Genomic DNA, 26358 nt, shown 5'->3' with positions numbered 1-26358 from the left:
TATTTGTCCAAATTTGACTCGGAAAAATCGATCGTTAAGCTGGCGTGACCGGTTTGTGAACTAACCGGTGTCCAAACTTTCCCGACTTCCGGTTTATATTTTGTTGCTGACTCTACACACCTTGAGAAGTCACCTCAGGAGCAGCAACAAATTATTTGTCCAAATTTGACTCGGAAAAATCGATCGTTAAGCTGGCGTGACCGGTTTGTGAACTAACCGGTGTCCAAACTTTCCCGACTTCCGGTTTATATTTTGTTGCTGACTCTACACACCTTGAGAAGTCACCTCAGGAGCAGCAACAAATTATGTGATCAAAATTAACCTGGAAAAATTGGGAGTTAAGCTGGCGTGGACAGTATTAAATTTTACAAAAATGGAAAAATTCAATTTTTCCAAATTTATTTCAAAGCAACAAATTAGCAACAAATTGACTTGCAATCAAGCAATATACCACACCTTTATTAATTTTTTCACGCTAACTTAACGTTAAGCTAGATTTGTTGCCGATTTTTTTTGATCGGTTTGAGCAACAAAATCGTTTCTTCGGCAACTAATTAGCAACTAAAAAGCAACAAATTTTGGCGTTTTTTTTTTTTATTTTCGCCGATTTTGCACTGCTAATTTTACGGACCTTCTTCCTTTTTATATTTTCTTTTGCGAATTTTGAGATAAATTCCCCAGTTGCAAAAGATGTTTACTCAACTCAGCCTTGAAGATGTATGCATGTTTTGGTAATAACGAATATACAATTTTGAACTTTGTGATTGGCAATAATGAATGCATTCACTCACAACTACAACATACTCATCATAAACTTGTCAATTTTAAGAAGTTAAAAGTAAATATTATGTCTGAGGTAGTTAAAGCAGTTTATGAGTTTACTAATCAGATCTTAAGTTAATATGAAAAGAAATTTTGTTGTTTTTAAGTCCAATGTCAGTCTGAATATTTTAAAACACGCACAAATAGTTAAATATTTAATACTTATACAATTTATACAGGATGAATAATGGAAATTTAACATATTCGATTGTATAAATATCCTGATTTTTGCCTGAAAGATTGTTCGAGTTTCCAACATAGGTTGTAGAAACCCTCGACATAAAATCAGGACTGATCGATTCGTTGATGATGAACCGAGTTTGACTTATTGTTTGAAAATTAATTTGATCGTTTCCAGAAAATCAGCTTATCCGTTAGAAGATCTACAGAAACATAGTCAAAGGCGAATCATTCGTTCGATGGGTTTGTGGGTTCGACGCCACAGACAAACGTTAAAGTTATAATAACGCCCCATTTTTTTAGTCGGGAGTTAAAAAAGACCATTTTTTCCTTTGAATTTATCTTTTAGGGTAAAAAATAAACCAGTTTTTGTGGCAAAATTAATAGACGGTTTTAATTTTTTGCTGTAAAGACTAATAAGACTAATAATGTTTTGCTAGTAAGGCCTACTGTAAATTAATTAACTTGATAAATTTTATAATAGATTATTAATTTAATGAAATATTGTCATATTGAGAATCTACTTCGCGCAATGAACTTTTCGTAAGCTCACCTTTATTATAATTATGTAGATTTCATTTAATAACCCTAAAGATCTACCAACCTTTATACCCAGCTATTTTCCAAGATTCATACCCAGCATGTTCGGTAAATTCGTGCGTGGTCCTGTGTCTCTAAATTATTCAGTGTATATTTAAAACAAGTTGTAACAATCGAGAAACACTATGTATATATATGTAAATTACAATAATTGTATGCAGCAAGTGTTTTGTATGTTTAAATGATTAGCTCCAAGTCACTGTTAACTAGTTAAGTAAATAAATACATAATCATATATATTTTGTACTGAGTGTAAAAAATAAGTGTTATTTATTTCAAATTCTACACATTCAAATGATAATTTGAACGCAAGACTTGAAAATTTTGGATTTAATTTTTATACCGTTAAATTATGATTTAAATCACTTTTTATTCTTATGGAATATAGAATAACGTTAGTAGTACGTTTTCGTCCAATTTTTACAAAAAATACAAATTCTTTTTAGTTTTCCTTAAGTTATAATTGTAAGTTCTGTCTCTCTATTCAGAGCAACCTGCTAAGCTCTTTTATATCCGATAGCGTCTGGTTTAGGACTTCATCTTCAGTTGAACTAAGTTGAGGCCTCTATAAGTTGAAGATGAATAATTTAAGGCCTCGAAAGCTATAAAATCGGAATAACTTGCAATTTGACTTGTTTTTTTCTTTTGTATCGGTATTTTGTATACTTTTTTTTTAAATTTTGAATTGAGTAATATTATTTAATATTTTTTACTTTTATACTGATAAAACATAGAACACATATTATTACACATTATAATTATAAACGCATGAAACATATGTGTCAGTATAATGTCAGTTGATCTTCTGTACTGCCTCTGTCTGTCTATTGCATATAATCTGACTGACTACTTGTAATATTTATCATGGCGTCAAGATTACTGATATATTATTATTTTGTATTATATTCAGCATTCTATTTAAAGAAATATAGAATTTATTATTAGGGTTTTTGACTTTATAGTATAAATATACTTTGGAAATGTCATCATTTTATAAAAGAATAAAACTATACTAACATACAGGGAATATCAAACTAACTTCATAGTTAATTGGTACACTGTTACAACCCTGTAAATTTGAGGGATGCAAGGGAAGGATTATTCGATAGTTTTTTTCTTTACAAACTTTTCTCTTTAGAAGACCATATTCGTACCGTGTGTGAGTTTTATAGGAGGTGTTTCCATGGTAACGATACACTACTTTAATTATAGAATTGTACGGATGCATATATAATTGTATGGATAGCATTGAAGACTTACATTGAAAATTTAATATAATTGTCTCACAAATTTAAATAAATAATTATGATAATTTACATTTAAAAAATAATATGTATGCAATTTGATTTCTTATTTTCATAATTTTTAATGCATTAAGTTTAATTAATTAGTATTTTTCAATAATTTTAATTTGACATTTTCTATAACATTAACATGTAAAGAATTGCAAATTAGTCATAACAGCCTCTTTTAAAACCAAAATTTTTCACTGGAAGCGCTGGCATCGATTTTATTGTCCCTACCATGACTACGCACACAATGAATAGGTTATTCCATGGAAAGTGTACCATGAATGGAAAAAAATATTACTGTTTTTGATAGTAAAAATACTTTAGCATGGTGCCAACACTTTAGTACTTTTTGCTTTCAGTAAGTACCTAATATTTTTTCTTCGTAAATGTAATGTTTTCATTAAAAGATCATTATTTTTGTTTATAAGAACGTTCAATTAATAGGTTGGCTGATAAGTCCCCGGTCTGACACATAGATGGCGTCGCTAGTATTAAATGCATATTATTTTTATATAGTACCAACCTTCAAATGATTCGTGTCAAAATTTGACGTCTGTAAGTCAATTAGTTTGTGAGATAGAGCGTCTTTTGTGAAGCAACTTTTGTTATTGTGAAAAAAATGGAAAAAAAGGAATTTCGTGTTTTGATAAAATACTGTTTTCTCAAGGGAAAAAATACAGTGGAAGCAAAAACTTGGCTTGATAATGAGTTTCCGGACTCTGTATTTTTTCCCTTCAGAAAACAGTATTTTATCAAAACACGAAATTCCATTTTTTCCATTTTTTTCACAATAACAAAAGTTGCTTCACAAAAGACGCTCTATCTCACAAACTAATTGACTTACAGACGTCAAATTTTGACACGAATCATTTGAAGGTTGGTACTATATAAAAATAATATGCATTTAATACTAGCGACGCCATCTATGTGTCAGACCGGGGACTTATCAGCCAACCTGTTATATTAAATTTTCTTAGTGACTTTGCATTCTTATTACAAATAATATTGTTTTTGAAGTTCCTATCTTGTGTCCTGTAATATTAATTTCTAAGGTTTTTTTTTTAAATAGTGACGAAGTCAAAGTGACGATAGTGTCAGTTACGGTTTCGGGTTTGTTCTGCAGTATCTCATCTGTCAGTTCAATAATTTTTTTTATGTAATTTGAATCCAGATAGAATTTTAATGTTTCGTTTCTTCGGCCATTCTTTTCTTCTGTTATGATTCAGATTGTAGTTCAGATTTCGACCTCAAATCGCATAGGTTACCAATTATAGTTTATACTATGTAACGAAAAATTACATATCACAAAAAACAATATTTACTGTTAATCATGATTTAATTACACTCATGAACTTTAATAGCGTAGCTTATGTAAGCTAAACAAATAACTGAAAATTAATAGATATTCTATCTTTAATGAAATTATTAAGAATGCATACGATTATAGTCCAAGATTAATAGCACGTTTTTTGATTGATTTTGGGCTTTAAAGTTGTTTTCAAAAATACATTTTTGAACGAGATTTACGGCAGAGACAATAAAATGTTTTAGTAAATGTTTTTTGCATTGCACACAGAAGTTATGAAGCTATCAAAATTCATTTCTCACTTTGTTTAAAGATAAGGAATTTATCTGGAAATGAATGCTTATAAAATTTCAAGCTTTTTTCATTTAATATTTTATAGTTAGTAAGAGGAAACTTGCAATGAATCTTTTTAATTCCAAAATTTTAAAAGCCAAGAATTTCAGGAAGTTGAAGTATATAGATTTGTTTTTTATTTAAGGAAGTTTCCCAAAAAATGAGAGTATGCAAATATTTGAGACTTAGGTTTCAAATTTTGAGAAATCTAAGTTTACCAGCCATTTATATGAACTCTTGGACTATAATACCATCTTATTACTCATATTTGATGTATATCCATTTCACATATTACAATAACATATATTAGAAGTTTATTTTAATTGTGTTTATTATTATTTAAATGAATTCCATTTATAAAAAGTTCAGAACGGATATTCATATTGGATACATCTTTTGTATAGTATGAATGTTACTTCTAGTAAAACTTTATATAGTTTTTTATCGTATTTTGTCCCCAAAAATCTAGACTTATTCATTGTTTATGTCAATAAGAAAAGGTGGGGTGTGTTAAAAATTTGTTTTATATATAATTTACAATTCTTAGAAACGCAATTTTTTTGATAATAATTTGGTTAAGTCCAAGCTAGACTCGCTTGTATTTTACATCCTTGTCGCGGCAGGAAAAATTTGACTTTCGACTTTAGACAGTCGGCTGCCGATACCAACTGTGATATAATCAAATGTTACTAGATTAAAATTTAATATGCATGTCATTTTACTTTAAATTTAATATTATTTAATATTAAATATTTTCCTTTTCTGTAATAGTGTTCCATTTTTGAATGCAATGGCTAAAAATTTCAGAACCTAACCAACTCCTCTATAATCGAGAAACACTATCCAACGTAATTACAACAAGAAATAAGAACCAAGCAATGAATAAAATAACATATTGCTAGCCACGTCTCTATCCATTAAGCTATCTGGTCTTCATAAGATTGTGTATAATATAACATGCATACTTTGTTATGGGGACAAAAATAGAAATAAAACTTTCCAAAATTAAGTTCAGAAATCTATGTAGGTTGAATTAGTGTGAAGGAAGTGTCTTTTAGGGGTGTCAACTTTACAGACAACTCCCCCTTTTATTATATAAAAATATTATGGATTTTTCGTGGTTTTTAGGTTTGTGCATTTCCACAAGTTCTCAAAATTGGCCTAGATAGATAGAAATTTCAATGTGTAATGTTACGAAAGTACCTTATGAACCCATTTCAATAAAAAGAATCTGATGAAGGGGAAGTATGACTGCAATTATAGAGCTTTGCTGCTCAACGGATTTTTTTTAAGAGCAGTGAGTGCATATTCATTAGACATGTTTGCATTTAATTTAATACTATTAACAATGTTTTAATAATGATTACCACCCATACATATTATAATTATAAATTTTATAGGCTATTTATTTTTACTATGCTTTATAATTAATTAATCTTAATAAGTTGATACGTTTTGTTTTGACAAAATCTTTAACTTTTACTGGGTCTCATTATTACCCTTTCTAGATCAATATAGGTAGCCATATGTAGTATAGTTCTATCACTATCTAATTTTAAGTTTTCTAATAACATAGAAAGATATATTTTTTTAGAAATATTTGGAAAAAAAATTCATTTGATAAATAGTTAGAGTTATAATGCCTTTAATGTGGCTTTTTAGAGAGCAACTTTTTTCTATCTTAATATCTTACGATCGTTTATCCTAGTAATTCTGGATGAAGGACGTATGCAAAAAATCCCTTTTCCTTAGGATTATTTTTAAGTCATGTATATGATTTTTCATTAATGCCCTTTATCAGTAGGTAAATTTTTTAATACACTCACGGTTTTAAATTTTTAGATTCGAGCTGTTAAAGTGTGTGTTTAAGCATCAATGTTTCAAAAACTATGGTATATATCGAATTTTATTTTTAATTTTCGTCTAACTTTCCTAATTCTCAAAATTTGAAACGTAAATCTCAAATATTTTCATACAATAATCTTTTTTGGGAACGTCCTTAAGTTATGAAATTATTGTAATACAATAATTTCATCATTTAAAGACGTTTAAAAAAAATAAGTGTAATGAAAATATTTGAGACTTACGTTTTAAATTTTGAGGGTGAATTCTGTTAGAACTTGGGAAAATTAGAGTAAAGTAAATTAAGAGTAAAATTTTCGATATATACCTACCATAGCTTTGAAATATTTATGAATAAAGATTTAGAGAAAATCACTTAGGTACAAATTTTCAAGTTAATCGGACAATTAGAAAAGGGCTAAAATTGAATTGAAAGATTTTAATACAATGCCTGTTTTCTTAGTAAGTTTCGAGTAAAGCTCATAAAAGGGCGTTAAAAAATGTTTACTTAAAATATGAAGAATAATAACTATCAACGTAGATTTATTTAAACTTTATGAACATCCTATAATATATTTCTCAATTGTATGAACTAAACAATTGTGTTTATGTATAAACCGTATTTCGATATAAACCAATTCCCTTCGTGTACCCTGAGAAAAAGGAAAATACACAGTTACATGATTGTTATACAAGTACAAATTTATAAGAAAGAAGGTATTGTTACGACGTCTAGACAAAACTCCAGACGTTGTATATACCATTTTATATTATATAGATAAATATAATTATATTATTTGTATATAGAAAATATATAATGTATGTAAACTGTTTCATGTTGAATAATATAACCTGCTTTCACGATAATACAATTTTTGTTATTCCATATTGTTATTATTACTATTTCTTTATGCTTAGTTCTCATCACAACATTGATACTGATTTATATAAACAATACATTATAATAAAAGAAACATTAGTTTTAAATGTTAATTATATAAATAATGATGTACACACAGAATAATCCAGCAACAACTTCAAATGTAATTTAAACAAGTGAAAACAAACAATTGACTGAGTTAATTTTTGAAATACCATGCATAGTCAGTGTTGATTTCTTTATCACATTACACATACAAACATGTGACACATACATAACTGATAATCAAGTATAGTACATATTATAAAATTTCCGCCTAGTTGGCGCCCTTACGGGTAAACAGTGATGTTTACGAAAAAATGTTTCAAACAAAAGTTGTTTAATTTTTTATAAGGAACATTTACATTTAAACTTTTGTTCTATCTCTAACGGTTTACAAGATGGGTCCTACAGACCCAAGACCCAATTGACTTATGATGCTCATTTACGAACTTGACCTCACTTTTTACGTCCTGAGTACGCTGTAAAAATTTCAGCTCGATATCTTTTTTCGTTTTTGAGTTATCGTATCCACAGACGGACGGGCGGACAACTGGAAATGGACTAATTAGGTGATTTTATGAACACTTATGACAAAATTTTTTTCCTAGCATCATTATTTTTAAGCGTTACAAACTTTGGACTAAACTTAATATACTATGTATATATACATGGTATAAAAAATAAACAGTATATAATTTGAAGGCAAATGTGAATAAAAACAACTAACAGAGACAATTGTTTTAATAATAGGCGAATGTTTAAATACTAGCAGTCAATTGTTTACAGTCGAACCTGAATAAAATCAACTTAATGTCTTGACAATTAGACCTGACAATTAATCTCACTTGTAAAGCTTTTTCGTTTATCCCAATTTCACTCACAGATTTTTCAAAAATTATCAGAGAAAGTTGAAAATATTAGGTTACGACGATTTTCTTGAGATTTTAAGGATATTTTGCTATGGCCATTGTTCGATAGCAGGCAAAGTCGATGCAGAAATTGATTACAAATAGTTCTTTTTCCTATTCGCCTCAATCCGATCAATAGAAGCAGTGATATTCAAGAAAACAATGCAAAAATAAATTGTCCCAAAACCGCATGCAGAACGTCGTGTGGATCGCTGCGAAACCGGAAACCTTCTTTTCTGTATTTTTTACAACGAAAGAAATCTATCAGAGAAAAAACAATTAGCCTTCTCCCAAAATTTTCGGAATTGATTATCAAAATCTGGTAGATTTACCCAACTACCAGATATTCATACATTCAACAATTTCCATCATGAATAAATCTTTTTAGAAATAATATAGACCGAGGGGGGGGGGGCGAAGCCAGTGATTGAACTACAAATTTCCGACTGCTGGAAAGCGAAATACTAAAATGCATATTTATAAACATAACTTAATTCACACTCCGGCCCTCTCAATATTGTAGAAACAGTATCTTGTTTCAATATCCACCTACAATAATTATTATGAAATCAAAGTTAAAAATACAATAATCATCAAAATTTCTTATCAGTACTATTAATAATTAACCAAGAACCATAATAAATTATAAATTACATACAATTATATAAATTATATGTATTTTTATGTATCTAATTTTAAATATACGTTCTTAATCAAAAAACTTAAACTTCTGACATATTTATTACTTTATGGTAAATTTGAAATTCTCAATACTTGCCGATTTCCAAAAATTTGTGTACCGTCAAGTAATCAAGTAAAATATGTACATTTATTTGCATATATATCTGTCTACATTTATTAAGGTTATTCGATTTGTAACATAAAAAGTGGTATGGAATATACGCATCGGTTTTGTCATTAATTATCGAACTATTGTATATACTAACTAATATTTTAAATGCGAAAGGAGCTCTATCTGCCCGACTGTCCTTTACGTTTTCACGATGGGATTTTGGGAAAGGACATACGCTACTTTTTTTCGTGGAAATAAAATTTGAAGGGAGTTAAATAGAGTATGCAAGTTTGAATAGGTCATAATATATAAATTATGACATTTCATTTAGTTTCGTTTTTAGTATTCATAGATGACTCTACATGTATTCTTGTATTGGATCATCACTTTGATAATAGTTTCATAAAGTGTTCATAGATGTCGTTATACATGTACAAATTTTACTTCGAACTGTTAATTCATTTTTGAACTATATTTTTAATTTACCAAACAATATGTTTAAGAATTTTGAAATATTCTTACTTATATTGTGTTATTCTGTCTTATTTTTGAAATATTCTTAGTCTAATTTTGATATAATATTATTTGCTTCAACAAATTTTTAAATATTTCGGATAGAATCGAAAAGACTGCTTACTAATCGAATAACCATAAAACGTGTAGCGTTTGCAACCATTGACTTCACAGAAAATTTGTATTGTATAAAAATAGTGAATAAATAAATAATGCTAACCTAGCTAGCTATACTAGTATAAAGTACACATCTGCGGTTGAAAGAGTTCGTAAACCACTGATCTATAGAATGAATTTGTGATTGGTTGAATTGAAATGTAACATGATCTTTTGGTGTGTTTCTATATTATGTATATGTATGTTTTCAAAGTGTATGTTTTTTATTTACATGTCAAAGACCTATATTTATTTGAAAATATGTTGTATGAGAAAATAATTTATTTATATAAATATTAGAAATATGTACATATTTTGCAGAACATTAGTAGGTGCTTGATTTAAGCTCGCTCATAGATCAAATAATTCAGCCTACAAAGATATTATTATATACAAACTATCCCACCAGAATCCGCTTTCTTACATTTTTTTTTTAAAGCATTTTGTATCTCATTAGTTTAAGTAAACATTTTTCTCAGTTTTCTTTAATTTCGAAATTTTACAAATACTTTGATTTGGCATTTCATACAAGGAAGTACTGTACGAAACTTTTTCCCATTGGTTATAAAAAGAAAATTCTAGTATGGGTTGAATTAAAAGGTTTTTTGCACAGTTTTATAGAACGATGAAATTTCATTTATCATACTGTTTCGTTTCAATTTCAAGTATATAACTAAGTATACAGAATGTCTCAATACTCAATCGACATAGCTTAAGAGTCTACTCTTTGGACAATTTTCGAAATTTTGGACAAGTCGTTACTCTTTGAACAAGTCGAAAGTTTCTTATATAGTTTAATCCAAAGTAGTTAAGGAGTTATGAGTAGTTTGTATGGAAGGCATCTAACCTTGAATTTCTATATTTTATCTACTATTCTCCTTGAAACACTCTGTATATGCATGAACGTAAAAAATGTAAATGCATCAAATTGTTCGTATATAATATTTTATCAACCGTTAATGGATTTTTAATAGAATTTACATTTATTACGAAGTTAATTTTATTTCACGTCTATATACAGATTACAGACTTTTATAACTTATAATCGGATGTGATATTAAGTTTTATTTTTGGAAAATAAGATGACTTTGAGTTTTCATATAAACGATATTTTTAGATGTACAGAACACCTGAAACAATTCTTAACAAAATTTTTCTTAGTTCATTTTTTGTTGTTTAAAGCGGTTCTAAATAATAAAATTTGTAAATTCGAGTAAATCACAAGAATATATTCTTACCAATCGAAGCATCGAGATCGAAAAACTTGATTTTTATTAATTCGAAAATCAAATCATGGTTAAAATTTTATTTGATTTATTACCAAACTTAAACAACAGAAAAAACATTCAAAGCTTACTGCTAACATTCAATCTATACATAGAGGTTGTGCGGAGTTTACATTTGTACAATTTTTTTTATAAGAGCATTACTTAACAAAATAATTATATTTTTTTCACTTTTGCTCTCAAAATAAGTACCTATACGTTATATACCTAATGTTTAATTAATTTTTAATGGTGAGTAATTTTTTTAAACAAATTTTTTTTCCTCTTATTGTTGTATTAAGTAATTAAATAAAAATTAACTATACTTTTGCTTTTTAACCTACAAGTTTTTTTATATTTAGTTTTATCTAAATTGTTTTAAAATACAGAAACTATAAAAGGCCACCCACAACATTCGATACATCAAGAGCAAGACATAAAACAGTGACCTAACTTTGTGTGAATGAACTTTTTTTTTTCTAATTAAGTTTTTTGTCTTTATGGTTTATGATTTGTTTACTAGTTTTGTGGGAGATTTAGTTTCCATTCATGCTTTAATGACCTTTTCATTAAATTGATTTTATAGTTTCACTTTTGAGCGACAGACAACAATGATTGAAATGTTCTTAACAAAAACGATGTATATAAAAAAATTTCTTATCTGATAATAGTAAAATAGTAAAAGTTCTGTAACAGTAGTTCAAATTCAATTTACATATTCACTTTAAGGACGTTCATGCGTCAACGATATTAGTAGAGAAATTAAAAACAATATGATAAAGCGATAGTTTAAATGACTTTCTATGATTTAAAACAGGAAAAATATCCTGTTATCGAATTAATTTCATTAAATTTTAAGTTTAAAAAGTGACTAAAAGTAAGGTTTAACATGAGACTAAATGGAAAATATAAATCGATATTTTTCAAAAAATATATCGATAACCATACTTGAAACTTTTACCAGTTAACTATTATTTAAACTTTTAATAGAATTTCAAAAAAAATTTCTATTTTCTACTAATTTAAAATTCTTTAAAATTTACATACTGTTTCCCTATGAACGCACATAGTAAAACAGGTACACGCATGAACGTCCTTAAGTAATTTGAATTAGATTTTTTTAATGAAAATTAATTTTACTTAATAGCAAGGTTTAAGGGGACTAAATAGCCTTGGTGAGGAAAAAAAACTGAAACTTTGGGTTCAAATTACAATAAACATACGATAGTTATAAATATACAGTGTTCTTTATTATTATATACAATGTGGTTATATCTCGTTTTGTAGTTAACCAATGAAAACAAAAGTTGTAGAATTTGATTGGATACATTATGTTCTAACATCAGATTGAACCTAGTTCTTCGGATTTCTTTAATAATCAAATTAGATCCTACCTAAACGGTACGAGATAAAATAACACTTTAAATTAGAAAGTTGACTCTAATTCTATAATATTTTTTGGAAAAAAATTAGCTTTCGGAGGAAATGCGACTTAAAAATATGTCATAATTGTATTTTATCGAAAAATTACGTTGTTAAGGTTATCTTTAAACCGTGTACATGTATTTTTATTAATGTCCATTATAAGTAGGTTAATTGTTTGACATACCTGGCGGAGATAAATTTATTCCCAAGTTTTAACTGAATTCACCCTCAAAATTTTTGAAACATAAGTCTCAAATATTTTCTTACACTCATTTTTTCGGGAACGTTTTTAAGAGTAGATAAATTAAACATGTTATATTGAATGTATCTAGGGGCAGTGTTTCTCAAAGTACGCAATATCTGGTGGATGCTAGAGGCCTGCAGGGGAGGGATCGGTAAGGCTAATTTGTAATTTAATAATTAACATGTTTGCACACATTAAAACATAAAATACCGAGTAAAAATTACACATAGGGACGGGTGATAAAAAATAATTGATTTTGAAGTGGGCGGTAGATGAAATAAGTTTGAGAATATCTGATCTAGAGGTATTATTCAAAATATGGTATGATTCATTATAATAACAATTTATGATGTGTCATTAAATTATTAATTCGAATATTTTATTAGTAACATAATTGAGAGATTTAATTAGATCATTTATATTTCTGAGACTTATAATTATTATACTATTAAAATTCCGCGTATATTATACAAATAATTGCCAAGCTTTTAAATAAAAACTTATGTAGGGTAGTAAATAATAGGGTAAGTAAATAAAAACTTAGGTAGGGTGTTTTGTGTGGGAAGATTTTCCTATGTGTTCATAGTTAGTCCACTTTGGCCTAAGCTTCAAGGATAGGAGTTATCTTTGGAGAATTTTCACTTGTAAATTAAAGAAATGCATTTACGAAAGCCTCATACTTGTTAAGTTGCATCTTTCCTTTAAGATTAACATTTAAGATTTTCTTTATAAAAAAAAAAAGTATTTTTTGTATGAAATATTTTTTTAAAAAATGAATAGAAAAAACAATTAAAAAAAGTCTAATTAAAATAAAACGAATGGTTTATTGCAAATTTGGTAAGATGACAGCACCGCAATCGATTTAGTTGTACCCTTCCACTTACTATGCACTCAACGAATACTTTAATTTCAATAATAACATATTTATAATCAGTCCCTAAACAAAAGCAATCTGTGTAACGATTTATTTATTAAATGAATGAAAATATCTTTTTCCTGTTCAGAACCAAATCACTCAGCAGCCAGCACAATAACAATAACAATATGATTATTATATTTGTAATGAGTGACGTTTTAATAATAATAATATATAAATATAAATAGACGGAACAGAATAATATGTCCTTCTTAATTCATTAGTTGGGGCCCCCTATTACACAGTTATAATAGTTTATGCATTAATAAAAAAAACTGAAAATGATTCCCCAAGGCCTTTTGTTCTTATTTTAAAAGGTTTTCATCAAAAAAATTTTTTTTGAGCTTTGGTTACAAGAAACTTTGTAAAGTCAGTCAAATTTGCTTGAACTGTCACAATTGTTACAGCGATCCAAATGCAACCGTGAGTTATGGGCGTTGAAATGTCGATAATCACTATGAAAACTTATACAGGGTGTCCTGTGACTCGATTTACATTGCCTAAGAAAGTATTCTTTGGACAATTTTAAGTCGAAAATATACTTTTGTCCAAAACCCAATACTTAAGGAGTTACATGCATAATTAAATTTAACCAATAAAGTAAAGACATTGATTAGTAAAGTAGGTAGCTCAAAATCCCCCCTTCGCTGCCTAACAGCGGGTCAGTAAATTTTTTTCGAATAGTGCCTAGAATTCGCAAAAACACTAATACGAAAAAACAAATTTGGGTAAAACTTTTCAATTCAGTCTTGCCCAAACTGTACGATTTGCGGGAAAATGTTTCGAACAAAAAATGATACTTTTTTAATCAATAACAACTTTCTAATTTAAAGTGTTCATTTATCGATTACCAGTTATGGAGTAGAGTGAGCTTCCCATTGAGCTTCAAAATCTAGTTCAAGTCTTATTAGTCTTTATCAACGTAAAATGTGCGCCTACACACCCAACATTTTTCGCTTGAAGCATTTTTATAGATAAGTTATTTTTTCGAGTTTCCAACATCTGTCAACTTAAAAAAGGACTGTCGGTATATAGATTAAGATTTTCTGTAATTTCAATAGCTTCTATTCTATCATTTTTTTTGCAAATAAGAATAAAAACTAGCTTGAATGAAGCGTACATTGTTTTAAGTGTAAGTATATAAATATCTGACTGTCTGTCTGTTTTGTTTAATAATATTACCAATGCAACCAACATGTTAAAATACTCATTTTCTTATCTTCACATTCAATGATAGATTGTGTATTTATATTTTATTATGGTGATTAAATTTTTATATTTTTAAACGATCTATTCCTGCTTTAGAAATAAATAATAGAGGAACTTTATAACATTATTTAAAATATTAAATAATGATTATATAGTTTTGATTTATGCAATTTTTATTAGTATTGTGCGTAGGATGGAATGTTAGAAATAGTACACGTGCAATATTACTATAAGTGGGCAAGACGATTGGCCAACCCATTCTATACTAAGTTTATTACTGCTTACTACAGTGTACACTACTCCCATCATATATAATACAACTTATACACACTTTTAAGGAGATAAGCAAGGATTGAATAAAACTAGGGATTTCAATAAAGCTTTATAAATACATTTTTTGAAATCACAAAAAATTCCTAGGTCATCGCGCTTTTTATTATTATTTTATCGTTCAAAGTTGGTTGAAAAAATGATGAATCATATAGGTTATTCTTTTCAATTGGATATTTTTATAAAAAAATCTAGAGAGTGTGATAAAAAACTATCTAAAATATTTAAACAAGCTTGTAGTTTATAATTATACCATAAAATATAAGGTTGTCGATGATATAAAAACAAAATTGTAATTTAAGTATGAGTTCATCGAAGATCCATCATTTTATGAACAGAGACGACTATAGTTAGAGTATTGATGATTGAAGAGAGACATCTATATTATCAAATTTATAAGCAGCACTTGCACATAATATATTATATATTTTTTTAGTTGTCCTGGTATTGTACAGCTAAAAATAACACATTATTTGACTACAAAGCATGTAGTATTTAGTTTATATGCATGAACCGTGCAATACACAAAAAATATATATTCTTTCTAATAGATTCTCTTTCAAAATTGATGAAACCTCTAAATTAATAGTCACAGAGAAAACAGAATATTCAATTTTTGAAGATTGTCCATGTTACAAGTATAAGACCAGTACTTCAAAACATTACATCGTTTTAACCAAAATTGTAATAAATCTAACGATCTTTAAGCATATTTATTTTTATAATCTGAGGGTTTTATCACTTTAACCATTTATAAAGTAAAGAAATTTGATTTAGTGGTATTTGCGAGTATTATAAATTGTTGTATAAATGAGAATTTATGTTTGTAAATTTTAAAGGATTCTTCTTTTTCAACATCCAAAAACTAGTCATGTATTCTTCAATTATAGACTTATTCGACTGTTCGTGTACTTTCGAAGATTTTTTGATTCGATGTTTATCTTTCGAAATAGTCGAAGCTTTGCAAAATTTCAAAATATACATGAAAAGAAATAATCTAATTATAATTAATTCAATAATTAATTATTTTTGAATAACATTTATGAAAATATTCAGACGCCACCTGATGTAACATTTATTAGTATACAACAACAACAAAAATTAAAACTTATATTTAATATAAATTAATATTGATAACGTTCTGGAATTTGAATAATTAGTTTAGTTTTAATTTATCATTTAATGCGCGTGAATCATTTTGTTATTTGAATCAAGGTTAAATGCGTATGTAACTCAAAATTCTTAATTTTTACTTAAATATTCAAATCGTCTAAATCACAAATTATATTCCAAAGGTTACTTATAATTATCAATATTCTGTTCAAGTAAAATGATACTTAAATTGAGGTTAGGGTTAAGTATAAAAAACGCTTACGTGTTTTCAAATTTAAATTATAAATAAATTCCATAAAATAAACTGAAATCTTTTCAGTTGCAAATCGCGTGGCGCAAGAGGAAATTGGATATTTCCAGAATTCATATATTTTTAAGCTTTGAAAAACATTTTTCGAAATATTATTTCTCTGGAAACCATACCGTTACTTTTGCGACAGTTGAAGATCAAAGCGTTAAAATTCTCTTTGGTAAGTTTAGTAGAAAAGAAAATTGAGAAAAATGATAAACGGTTCTGTCCTGTCAGATTTTGTTTACGAATCAAATTGAGCGCATTTCATATTCGTTGTGTGCGTAGCCATGGTAGGGTCGATAAAATCGATGCTAGCGCTTCCAGTGAAAAATTTTGGCGATAAAGAACGCTGTTATGACTAATTTGCAATTCTTTACATGTTAATGTTATAGAATATGTCAAATTAAAATTATTGAAAAACACTAATTAATTAAACTTAATGCATTAAAAATTGTGAAAATAAGAAATCAAATTGCACAAATAATATTTTTCAAATGTAAATTATCATAATTATTTATTTAAATTTGTGAGACAATAATATTAAATTTTTAATGTAAGTCATAAATGCAATCCATACAATTATATATGCATCCATACAATTCTATAATTAAAGTAGCGTATCGTTACCATGGAAACGCCTCCAATAAAACTCATGCACGGTGCGAATAAGCACAAATCTCTGATAACAAAACCGCAAAAAAAAAACTAACGAATTTATTGAAGTAGGTACTTTTACATAGAATTTTGTTATTCAATAAATTAATTTATAAGTTAATTAATTCTTAGAAATAAAATATTAATTGGCAACGATGTAAAACACCAAGTACTTCTAACAACCCTCACCCTTCTCTTAAATGTTCTTGGAAAATGAATCATTTGACAAACTGTTCCTCCGTTTCGGGACAAAAGTCTTCCATATTTCATTTTAACACAACTAAAATCGGTTCATTTGTGAGTCATATTTACTCCTATGTTAATTTATTTCTCAGACAAAATCCAATTTGTAAGAAAATAATAAAAAAATAAAATTTAATAAAATAAATACCTGATCACAGATAATATCCCATTTCTTTTCATCATCATAATTTTTTAATAGTTTTGCTTTGTCTGGTGGTAAATCCATGGACGCCTGTAACAATAATAAAAACACATTAATTTTAATTAAATATTAATTAATTGCTGGAATTGATAATTTTAAAACAAGTAATAAAAAAAATTGTCATACAGGAGCTGCGTAAACTAAGCAAATTTTTCTCCAGGGCATAATCTATATATATAAGAATGGGAGCTGACTCATCGATCAACGTATTGCTGAAAGCGCTGGGTCTAGAAGCCTGAAATTTTGTTGTCGAGAAAAACGCAAAAAACAATTTTGTTTTGGAAATTGATGAAACTCGGTGGATGGGGTAATTTTGATCCAAAAATTATAAAAATCAGGTTAATTTAATGATTGAATGCAGAGTTTCTGAAATATCGCAATATTTTGATCGATTTTAGTCCATATCTCAAAAACTATCCGACCAGCCAACAAATGCACCCGATTTTTGTACTTTTTGGGTCAAAATTACCTTATATACTGAATTTTATCGAAATTGGAGATAAGAAAATTTTTTCGATTTTTTGCAATTTTTTGTAAGGGGTGTACCCCTTTGAAAAAATCGAGGAAATCGGGGAAAAAATTTGGTTATGGAATTTGATGAAAGTCAGTGGATGGGGTAATTTTGATCCAAAAAGTATAAAAATCAGGTTAATTTAATGATTGGATGCAGAGTTTCTGAGATATCGCAATATTTGGATCGATTTTAGTCCGTATCTCAAAAACTATTCGACCAGTCAACAAATGCACCCGATTTTTGTTTTTTTGGGTCAAAATTACCTTATAAACTGAGTTTTATCGAAATTGGAGATAAGAAAATTTTTTCGATTTTTTGCAATTTTTTTAAGGGGTACGTCTTTTTGTAAGGGGTACGACCTGTTGAGGAAATCGAAATAAAGCCCTTGTGGTTAAATATTTAGAAGTACTTTATTGCCCAAAATGTAGGTCTATATATATGAAATAAAATGCAGTCAAAGCATTACACAAACAATAAGTTGACATACATACATAACGCGTGTAAGTTCATTGAATTATACAATATTACAATTACATATTTCAACACCGTCCCTTAATTTAATATTGCTGAAAGACCTTGAACTTACACAGAAATATAAATAACAATGTTTACAAACATTTATAACATAAGTAATAATAATTATGCAGTGTAAAATTTATTTAAATTACATATTTCAACACGACCCCTTTGAAAAATCGAGAAAAGCGCAAAAAAAAATTATGTTCAGAAATTTTGATAATTTCTCCAAGCATGTGAGTAAAGGTGTAAGAAAAAAATATTACCTTAGAAAATTTTCGGACTTGTTCGTATACTTTCGTTAATTTACGGATATTCGGCTCTTTACGGTATAAATCGGTGAAATTTATTAGTCAAAAAGAATGAAATGTTATACATTTGTGTAATAGTTTTAGTGATAATAATTAATAATTATTAATTCATCGTACAACAAAAATAGTAGGGATCATTATCATATAGGGATCATGCTATAACTTTTATATAAAATTATAATGCATAGGTTTTTATTTATAGTGCTCCAAACTTTTTTTAATATGGTTTTTGCGAAGCATATACTTAACGATTCACGTTACATTAAAAATTGTGATACAAATTTGTCGAACATGAAATTTCCAATAAATTTATTTCAAAACTTAAAGCTTAATGTGATTTAATGGTACAAAACCAATAGCTTATTTTATATGAAAATTCGCTAAAATGATAAACTAAAAAAATAATAGGAAAAAGTAATAAACCATAACAAACAAACATAATAATGCAATTGTTATATTTTGATGTGTGTGACCTTCAAATCCACATAAACAAGGTTTTACTTTTAATATAATTTTGATTGCATGCATGCCATTGGAATGTACAAATTCTAATTTAAAATTAACAAAAAAAAATACTTTTTTTTTGTTAATTAAAGAATGCTGAGACAATTAAAAATTGCATGATGCGTGTGCAAGCAATTTAGTTTAAGCAAACATTTGCGTTACGAACGTATTAGCAAATATAATTGTATTAAGGTAGTACTATCGATAATAGACTTTGCATTCAGAATTTAATGAAACTTGGCAAAGTTGTCCATTATTATATCATAATTAACCAGTTAAATTTTTAGGTGTCTTCAGAGAACTGAAAAAAATATATTTTAACATTGATCCCTATGGGAAATCACAGATTTTATTTTATTTCACAAAACTGGACGTTCTGATTTTCAGTTCTCTGAAGGCCCCTAAAAATTAAACTGGTTAATTATGATATAATAATGGACAACTGTGTAAAGTTTCATTAAATTCTGAATGCAAAGTCTATTACCGACAGTACTACCTTAAACAAATATTATTGTTTTTGATAAAATGTGGTTTTATTGCAGGTTTTTTATATTTCTACTTTTTTATTGATAAAAAAAAGTTATTGTTTTAGTCAGAGAATTATTTATGATTAAGAAATCATAAAAAACTAAGTCGTTTGTTTGTGTATTTTTTTTATTATTACAAGTTGATTTTTCAAAATTAACTGAATAAATTTTCAATATTTCGAAATATTTTATAGAAGATTACCCCTATTCCTCAAAAATTGACACTTAATTTGATCCACTTAATTATTATCGGATGGATTGGATATAAAATTAGGATCATTGTTCTTTTACAAACTTCTTTAAATACGCTCCTACATATCTCGAGAGTGATTTCTAGAGCATTTTCCCTTATTATTTATTCTGAATAATCTACATTTCTAAGCGACCATTAATATTCCTATCGAACTTCAATTTGTGGGGATAACCTATACATTCGATGTCAAAATAAAATAGCTGAAAGTTAATATTTTTTCGGTACGTCCTTAAATGAATGAAATGAATGTAAACCTGGTATGGGTACCGGGACACATGGACATTCCAGGAAATTGTGAAGCCGATGAGCTTGCCAGAAATGGCACAATGCAGCCGGACACAAGCATCAATAAACAACCGGGAGTTCCATTTGCGAACTGCAAGTTGCTCCTGAAAGAGGATATCTTGAAAAAGGCCAATCTTAGATGGAGGGAAGAACGTACTTGTGGTACTACAAGACAGATATGGTCTGAATACAATTGCAGGTTCATGGAGTAGTGGCCGGGGATGGGCTAACCCTTTTACGGTATCAGAACGGACCCTATGGTCTAAGTGTGTCCCACCCCAGGGCAGCCACTCTAACCTAACTTAACCTAACCTAATCTAATCTAATATTTTTTAAAGCAGAGATTTTTATAATGAATAATTTTTTTTCGTAAACCTTATAAATAAAAAAGTTTTTCATATGTAGCCAACTTAAGTAGTACCCTCTATACAGTGCGAGAGAGAACATTGAAAGTGTCCGCAAGTAAGTGAGAGAACGCTGCCGAGCTACCGTATCAGCTCCTTTGTGATGACGTCAACATTTGATACATAGAATAAAGATATAGGAGCTCGTCTCCAACGTTCTTTTTCTCACCAGTGAACGCTCTCTCACTTATGGCTAGCATATAGGCAGTCTATTATTACAATATCTCTATGATTAATAATAGAGATGTCATTATTGAATAAACAAATATTAAATTATTGTAAAAAGGTATGAAATAAAATAAATTAAAATACAAATAAATAAAAAATAATTAAAATACATATTATAACTTTTAAAATTCAATGTTATATACTAGAGATTCAAAAAAAAAACTTTTTATCTATTTTATTAAATAAATAAATAAAAAAAGTTATTTTAATTATAAACAATGAATCATATAAAATTATAAATGTTGAGAAAATATGTAAACAATAACAATAATCAATGTACTAATTACTATAATTTAGATTAATTAGATTTAAGTATGTGTTCATTTGTTATCTATTATTAATTATACAATAATCCAACGGCCAAGGACGGTGCGCTTCATCTTGGTTAAGTTTTTTCCCGAAAAAGCGTTTTATTAGTATTTTGATCCATAGATTCCGAATTCTGATAGCTACACACTTTCAAAAGTCGCAAAAGTTTTCCAAATTTCGAATTGCAAAGAAAATTTTGATAGATATTTCAATAACAAACCGGATGAATTTCGAATTTTTCCAAAATCTCTTAGATTAAAAATTATTGGAAAATAAAGGTTATGGTGCGTCACCTACCCTTGCCCCCTTATAGAGCTAGGAGTTGTATGCCCATTCATTTATTTGAAGAGGCTTTAAAAATTAAGATTAAATTATTTCGTGTCAATCTCTGTCTCTCTCTGAAGCAAAATAAAATAATCGATTAAAGCGAAAAAATTTGTAGATTTTTTCTGACTTTATCTGAAATAATTTGGGAATAATTTACAAAAAGTTAACAACCTAAAAATGATCTATAATAAAAGTATTAAAATATAAAAATGTCTCTGTAATTAGTGACCGTATTTTGGGCTTGCAAATTAATTTTCTTGGAGTGCATCAAACTTGTTTTAAAACAATCAATAAAATATTTAACAAAAATCAATAAAAATCAGGAAGGCATGTTATGTCCGTATATTATTAATCTAATAATCTTGTATGTCATAATTTATCTGATATTATTAAATAATAAATAAATCTATAAATCATTTGTGTATTTTAAGTGCAACAGGAAATTGTTTCTATATAAATAAAAAAAATAAGCATTTTATTTTTTCATTGTTTTTATTAAAAATTGTTAAACTTGGTGCATTTTATTTCCTATAAAGATATAATATACACCTCACACGTGATCAAACAAAGCGAAATGATACGTGATCGTGATAAAGTGGACCATGGACTGGCTTATTCACGATTCTTTTTCTTATAGACGGACGTAGCCACGCTAAACAAGATGGCAATATTTGAAATTGTAAACCACTGGCTTTATTGTTGTTATAAACAATTTTGAGTTTGCTATTTGGTTCATTACCTATTAGCTCAGTTGGTTAAGGCGTAACCAATTCCATCCGCGGTATGCTTAGGGTAGCGGCTTCGATTCCCGCCATCACAACAAAATTAATTTAATTAATAGTTGTGATGGGCTGGTGTAGTGCAAGGTATATGCATGAAGGAGGTGCACTCAGCCTCTGAAGTTAAGGAGCTGATGAATGAAATTATCAGCGGAAAGGTGGTAAAACACATATATGGTATCACAATGGGTTCTATAGCCTAAGTGTATCCTTCATGGGCAGCCAATATTACCTAACCTAACCTAACTACTGTTCATAAATTTGTGATACTAATGATTTGTTTATATATTTATAATAATAATTCTAATACGTTTTACTAGTTTTATAGGTTTACTAGAAAACGTTTTTAAAACTATTCGAGAATTTTCCAAAAAAAATGCTGTATAAACAAATAAAATATCAGAAACACTGCATCAAGATGAAATGAAAATAGACTTTTAGAAGTTAACTGATACCAAAAAATCTTTCATCAACGTAGAGTTAACATATTAATTTAATTAACATGATGAAAAGATAATATAGTATTGACAAATATTTCCGCGGCACAGCGCTATTTTCGATTCTCCACGCAGCGAATATCTAATATTAACCAGTTAAAGCTATGCAGTGGATCCAAGCATATTAATTTTACAAAAACTTATTCACTAAACGCCCACAGTTTAAAATAACGTGACATGAATCTTTTGCTGTATAATGTTTAGTAGGCATGTCAAAATTCTCTACAGGTTAAACCGCCAATGATTTAGCTATTAATTTTTCATATTAGCACAAATGGTATTGAATTTTAAAAAATTCAATAGAGATGTTGATGAATGCAAAATATGTTTGCCTGTCTGTTTTATCGTGTTTATTTATTTATTTTGTCAGAACGTAACGAGACAATGATCAGATCAACAACAGGATATTACGATCAATAATGTCGCCATACGGTTCAAGAAGATTGAAAGAATAGTATATAAATGGCGTCTGGTGCAATATAGTAATACTAATTGTCATATAAATAAATAATAGTAATTATAAAATCAAATAATACAAATAATTACATAAATTTATTAATAATAATAATAATACTGATTGAATAATGGCCAGATATGATAAAAATCGTGGACAAGGCGGGCTTGCAGAGACTTAAATAACGGATATGACGTTATAAATGTTTAGGCAGCGTATATTTGTATAATACAACATGTATAAGCATTATTTCATGTATTGGGAGTTTCAAAATTTAGTCGATAAACAAACATAATATAAAATAAATAAAACGATGAACATATTAAAAAATTTTTTAAAATAATTTCCACCTGAATTGTACCTTCAACGAAAGAGGGATTTTGTATAATATTTTTTTATTTTTGATTACAAAAGTAACTGGGGTTTTTATTAACTTCCCAAGGAAAGTTAATGTAATGGGGCCGATTTTGAAAATCTCCAGTTTTACATATTTCCGCGGTTTCAAGGCCGCAATATTCGAATCAAACCTTTTTCTATGTGATGTCTGTGTGTGTGTGTGTGTACATATGTGCGTATGTTCTCGCGAACCAGTTACGACATTAACACGTGACTGGGCTTATTCGCCGCGCAATCGCTTGTGGATAAAACACAATCGCAAAGTGGATAAAACACATCATTTATCTATGGAGATAATGATCGTTCCAGCATAAGCTGCAGTACATGTTCGAAGAATAATCTATGAAGGCTAACAAGACCTTTTTTTTAATGGTTTTTCCTCCTTTGGGAAGTTAGTCGTGTGGACTACAGGGATCGCACTCACACGACTTCAGTACCACATCGACTATGTATTGCCAATTTAATCTATTTGGAAATGCCTATCTATTTAATGGAACCATATAGGACTATACGTAAAAGAGAAATACGCAGTGGGTGAAGTCTTTAAAGCTAATTAAATATGCAAAATATGCTTAACATTATATGTATATGTAAAAATGTTAATTCCTGTTCCAAAAAAACCGCTTGTTAAAACAATTGAGAGTAGAAAACAAGTAAGTAACAATTCCGTTTTCATTTGTTTTTCTGAATATAAGAAATCAATATTTCTTTTAACTAAATTTTGATACACCGGGTATTTTTAACTGATATGCGTATAGTCAGCAGTTGGGGACATACAATTATTATTAATTCTTTTGCTTGTATTTTTGGCCTTTCATGGATATTCAATAGGAGGAAGGCCTTAACAATAGGTTTATGGTAATATGATATTTTTATATTTTTATTTATATGTACATTTGTCTTTTTATATTATTAAAATGGAATACAGAGAGACAGACGTGTTTCGTCCGATATGTAGATAATTTTTGAAAAAAAAAAATATATATCATAGAGAATTAAATTTTTTTACTTAAAATACACCTTTTGTCCATACTTTCTGCCTCGTTGGGCGTACGTGGATTATCACTTAGTTGGTCAAAATCAAATTTTTTGCACAGATTAGCTTCAAGGCCGCGTAATATAATATTTAACTTATTTGTAGGTAGTGTAACTAATCAAATATTTTAAACGTTTTATGATTTATAATTGAACGATATTGATACCGGAATAACTTAATCTCAAAAGCGGTTATTCATATTAATTTAAACATCGATAAATAATGGTATACAGAATGTTCGATTTACATCTAGGCATATAAATATCACGAGTATGACAGAATACATGCGTTAAGCAATGCATCTAAATGAGAGGTATTATATACATGTGTTGAAGCTTCGATATGCGTTGAGATAGTTGTAAGATGCTTGGAGAGTGGGAGTTTCATGATTGAATAGATCAGATAAACCACGATACAAGTAACTTTTGCAATTTCATATAACACCTATAACACCTCTTACTTAGATGCATTGCTTAAAGCATGTACTCTGTCATACTCGTGATATTTATATACCTAGATGTAAATCGAACATTCTGTATACAAGTATACATACATACTGGGTAAAATATTTTTATTAATTCCACAGAACTCTAGCTTAGAAATAGTTTAAGAACATTTTCACATACAATTTTGTCGAAGTTCACTTTTGATTGAAGGTAGATCAGAAAAAGAGTGTAAGATATATTGAATTACCACCGAAAATTAAATAAAATTTAAGGTGAAAGGAGCATCAGATTTAGGCCCCGAACTAGAATAGACATTGTTTTTACAAACCCTTTTTACAATCAGTCTTCAGCCTGCTGTCCAGTAAATAGTAAACTACAGAGAGATTGAAGGTACAATAGACTCTAAGTACTTCATCTTACTCTATAATATAGTACCTGGGCGGACCAAGCTTGGCTCGGTTTGCGACAATAAACAGTTGTGGAAATTTTTTTTAACAAGAAATATATAAGAATTCTAATAGACAAACGATTTTATTTTGCAACGATTAAATTTTAGGTAAAACATTCGATTTGCAAAAATTACAAGAGTCGGGGCTAAATCTGCTAGAGTGGCAGCTATATACAGCTGTTGTATTTGAATAAATTCGATTATTATAATAAAATCTACAACAGATGATTGATTTTATATCTATAGGTACGAAATAATATTTGGTATGAATGAAATAACTGCAGTGCAAGCAATTAATGGTAATACTAGTTATATTTTTTTTTATATTGTTATGTTATTGAGTGAGCTACATTATTATTTGTTGATGATGAGTATAATGACCTCTGTCACAATATATTTTATTATTATTATGTATATACAAAAAAATATATTTATTTGTATTTGGGTGAAATTCTAGTGGACACTAATCGCTAATGAGTGTTAAAATAGTTCAATGACATTTCTTCTTTTGTCCAAAAAGGATATTCTTCATTTAAATGAAGATTAAATGATTTTTTTCATTTG

At 28.3% G+C, this 26358-nt stretch overlaps 1 protein-coding gene across 4 annotated transcripts in view; it reads right to left on the bottom strand.

Moving 5' to 3' along the window:
* Positions 1-26358, bottom strand: part of LOC123294668 (formin-like protein) — a 116843-nt gene that overhangs the window by 22879 nt on the left and 67606 nt on the right. For all 4 annotated transcript variants that reach the window (XM_044875772.1, XM_044875770.1, XM_044875774.1 and 1 more), the window contains exon 2: positions 17507-17590. In XM_044875772.1, the coding sequence (XP_044731707.1) occupies positions 17507-17590 (84 nt within the window). The remainder of the gene's footprint in view (positions 1-17506; positions 17591-26358) is intronic.

The sequence above is a fragment of the Chrysoperla carnea genome, chromosome 3 (assembly GCF_905475395.1).
Source record: "Chrysoperla carnea chromosome 3, inChrCarn1.1, whole genome shotgun sequence".
NCBI classification, from domain to species: domain Eukaryota; kingdom Metazoa; phylum Arthropoda; class Insecta; order Neuroptera; family Chrysopidae; genus Chrysoperla; species Chrysoperla carnea.
This window is presented reverse-complemented; position numbering and strand designations above follow the sequence as displayed.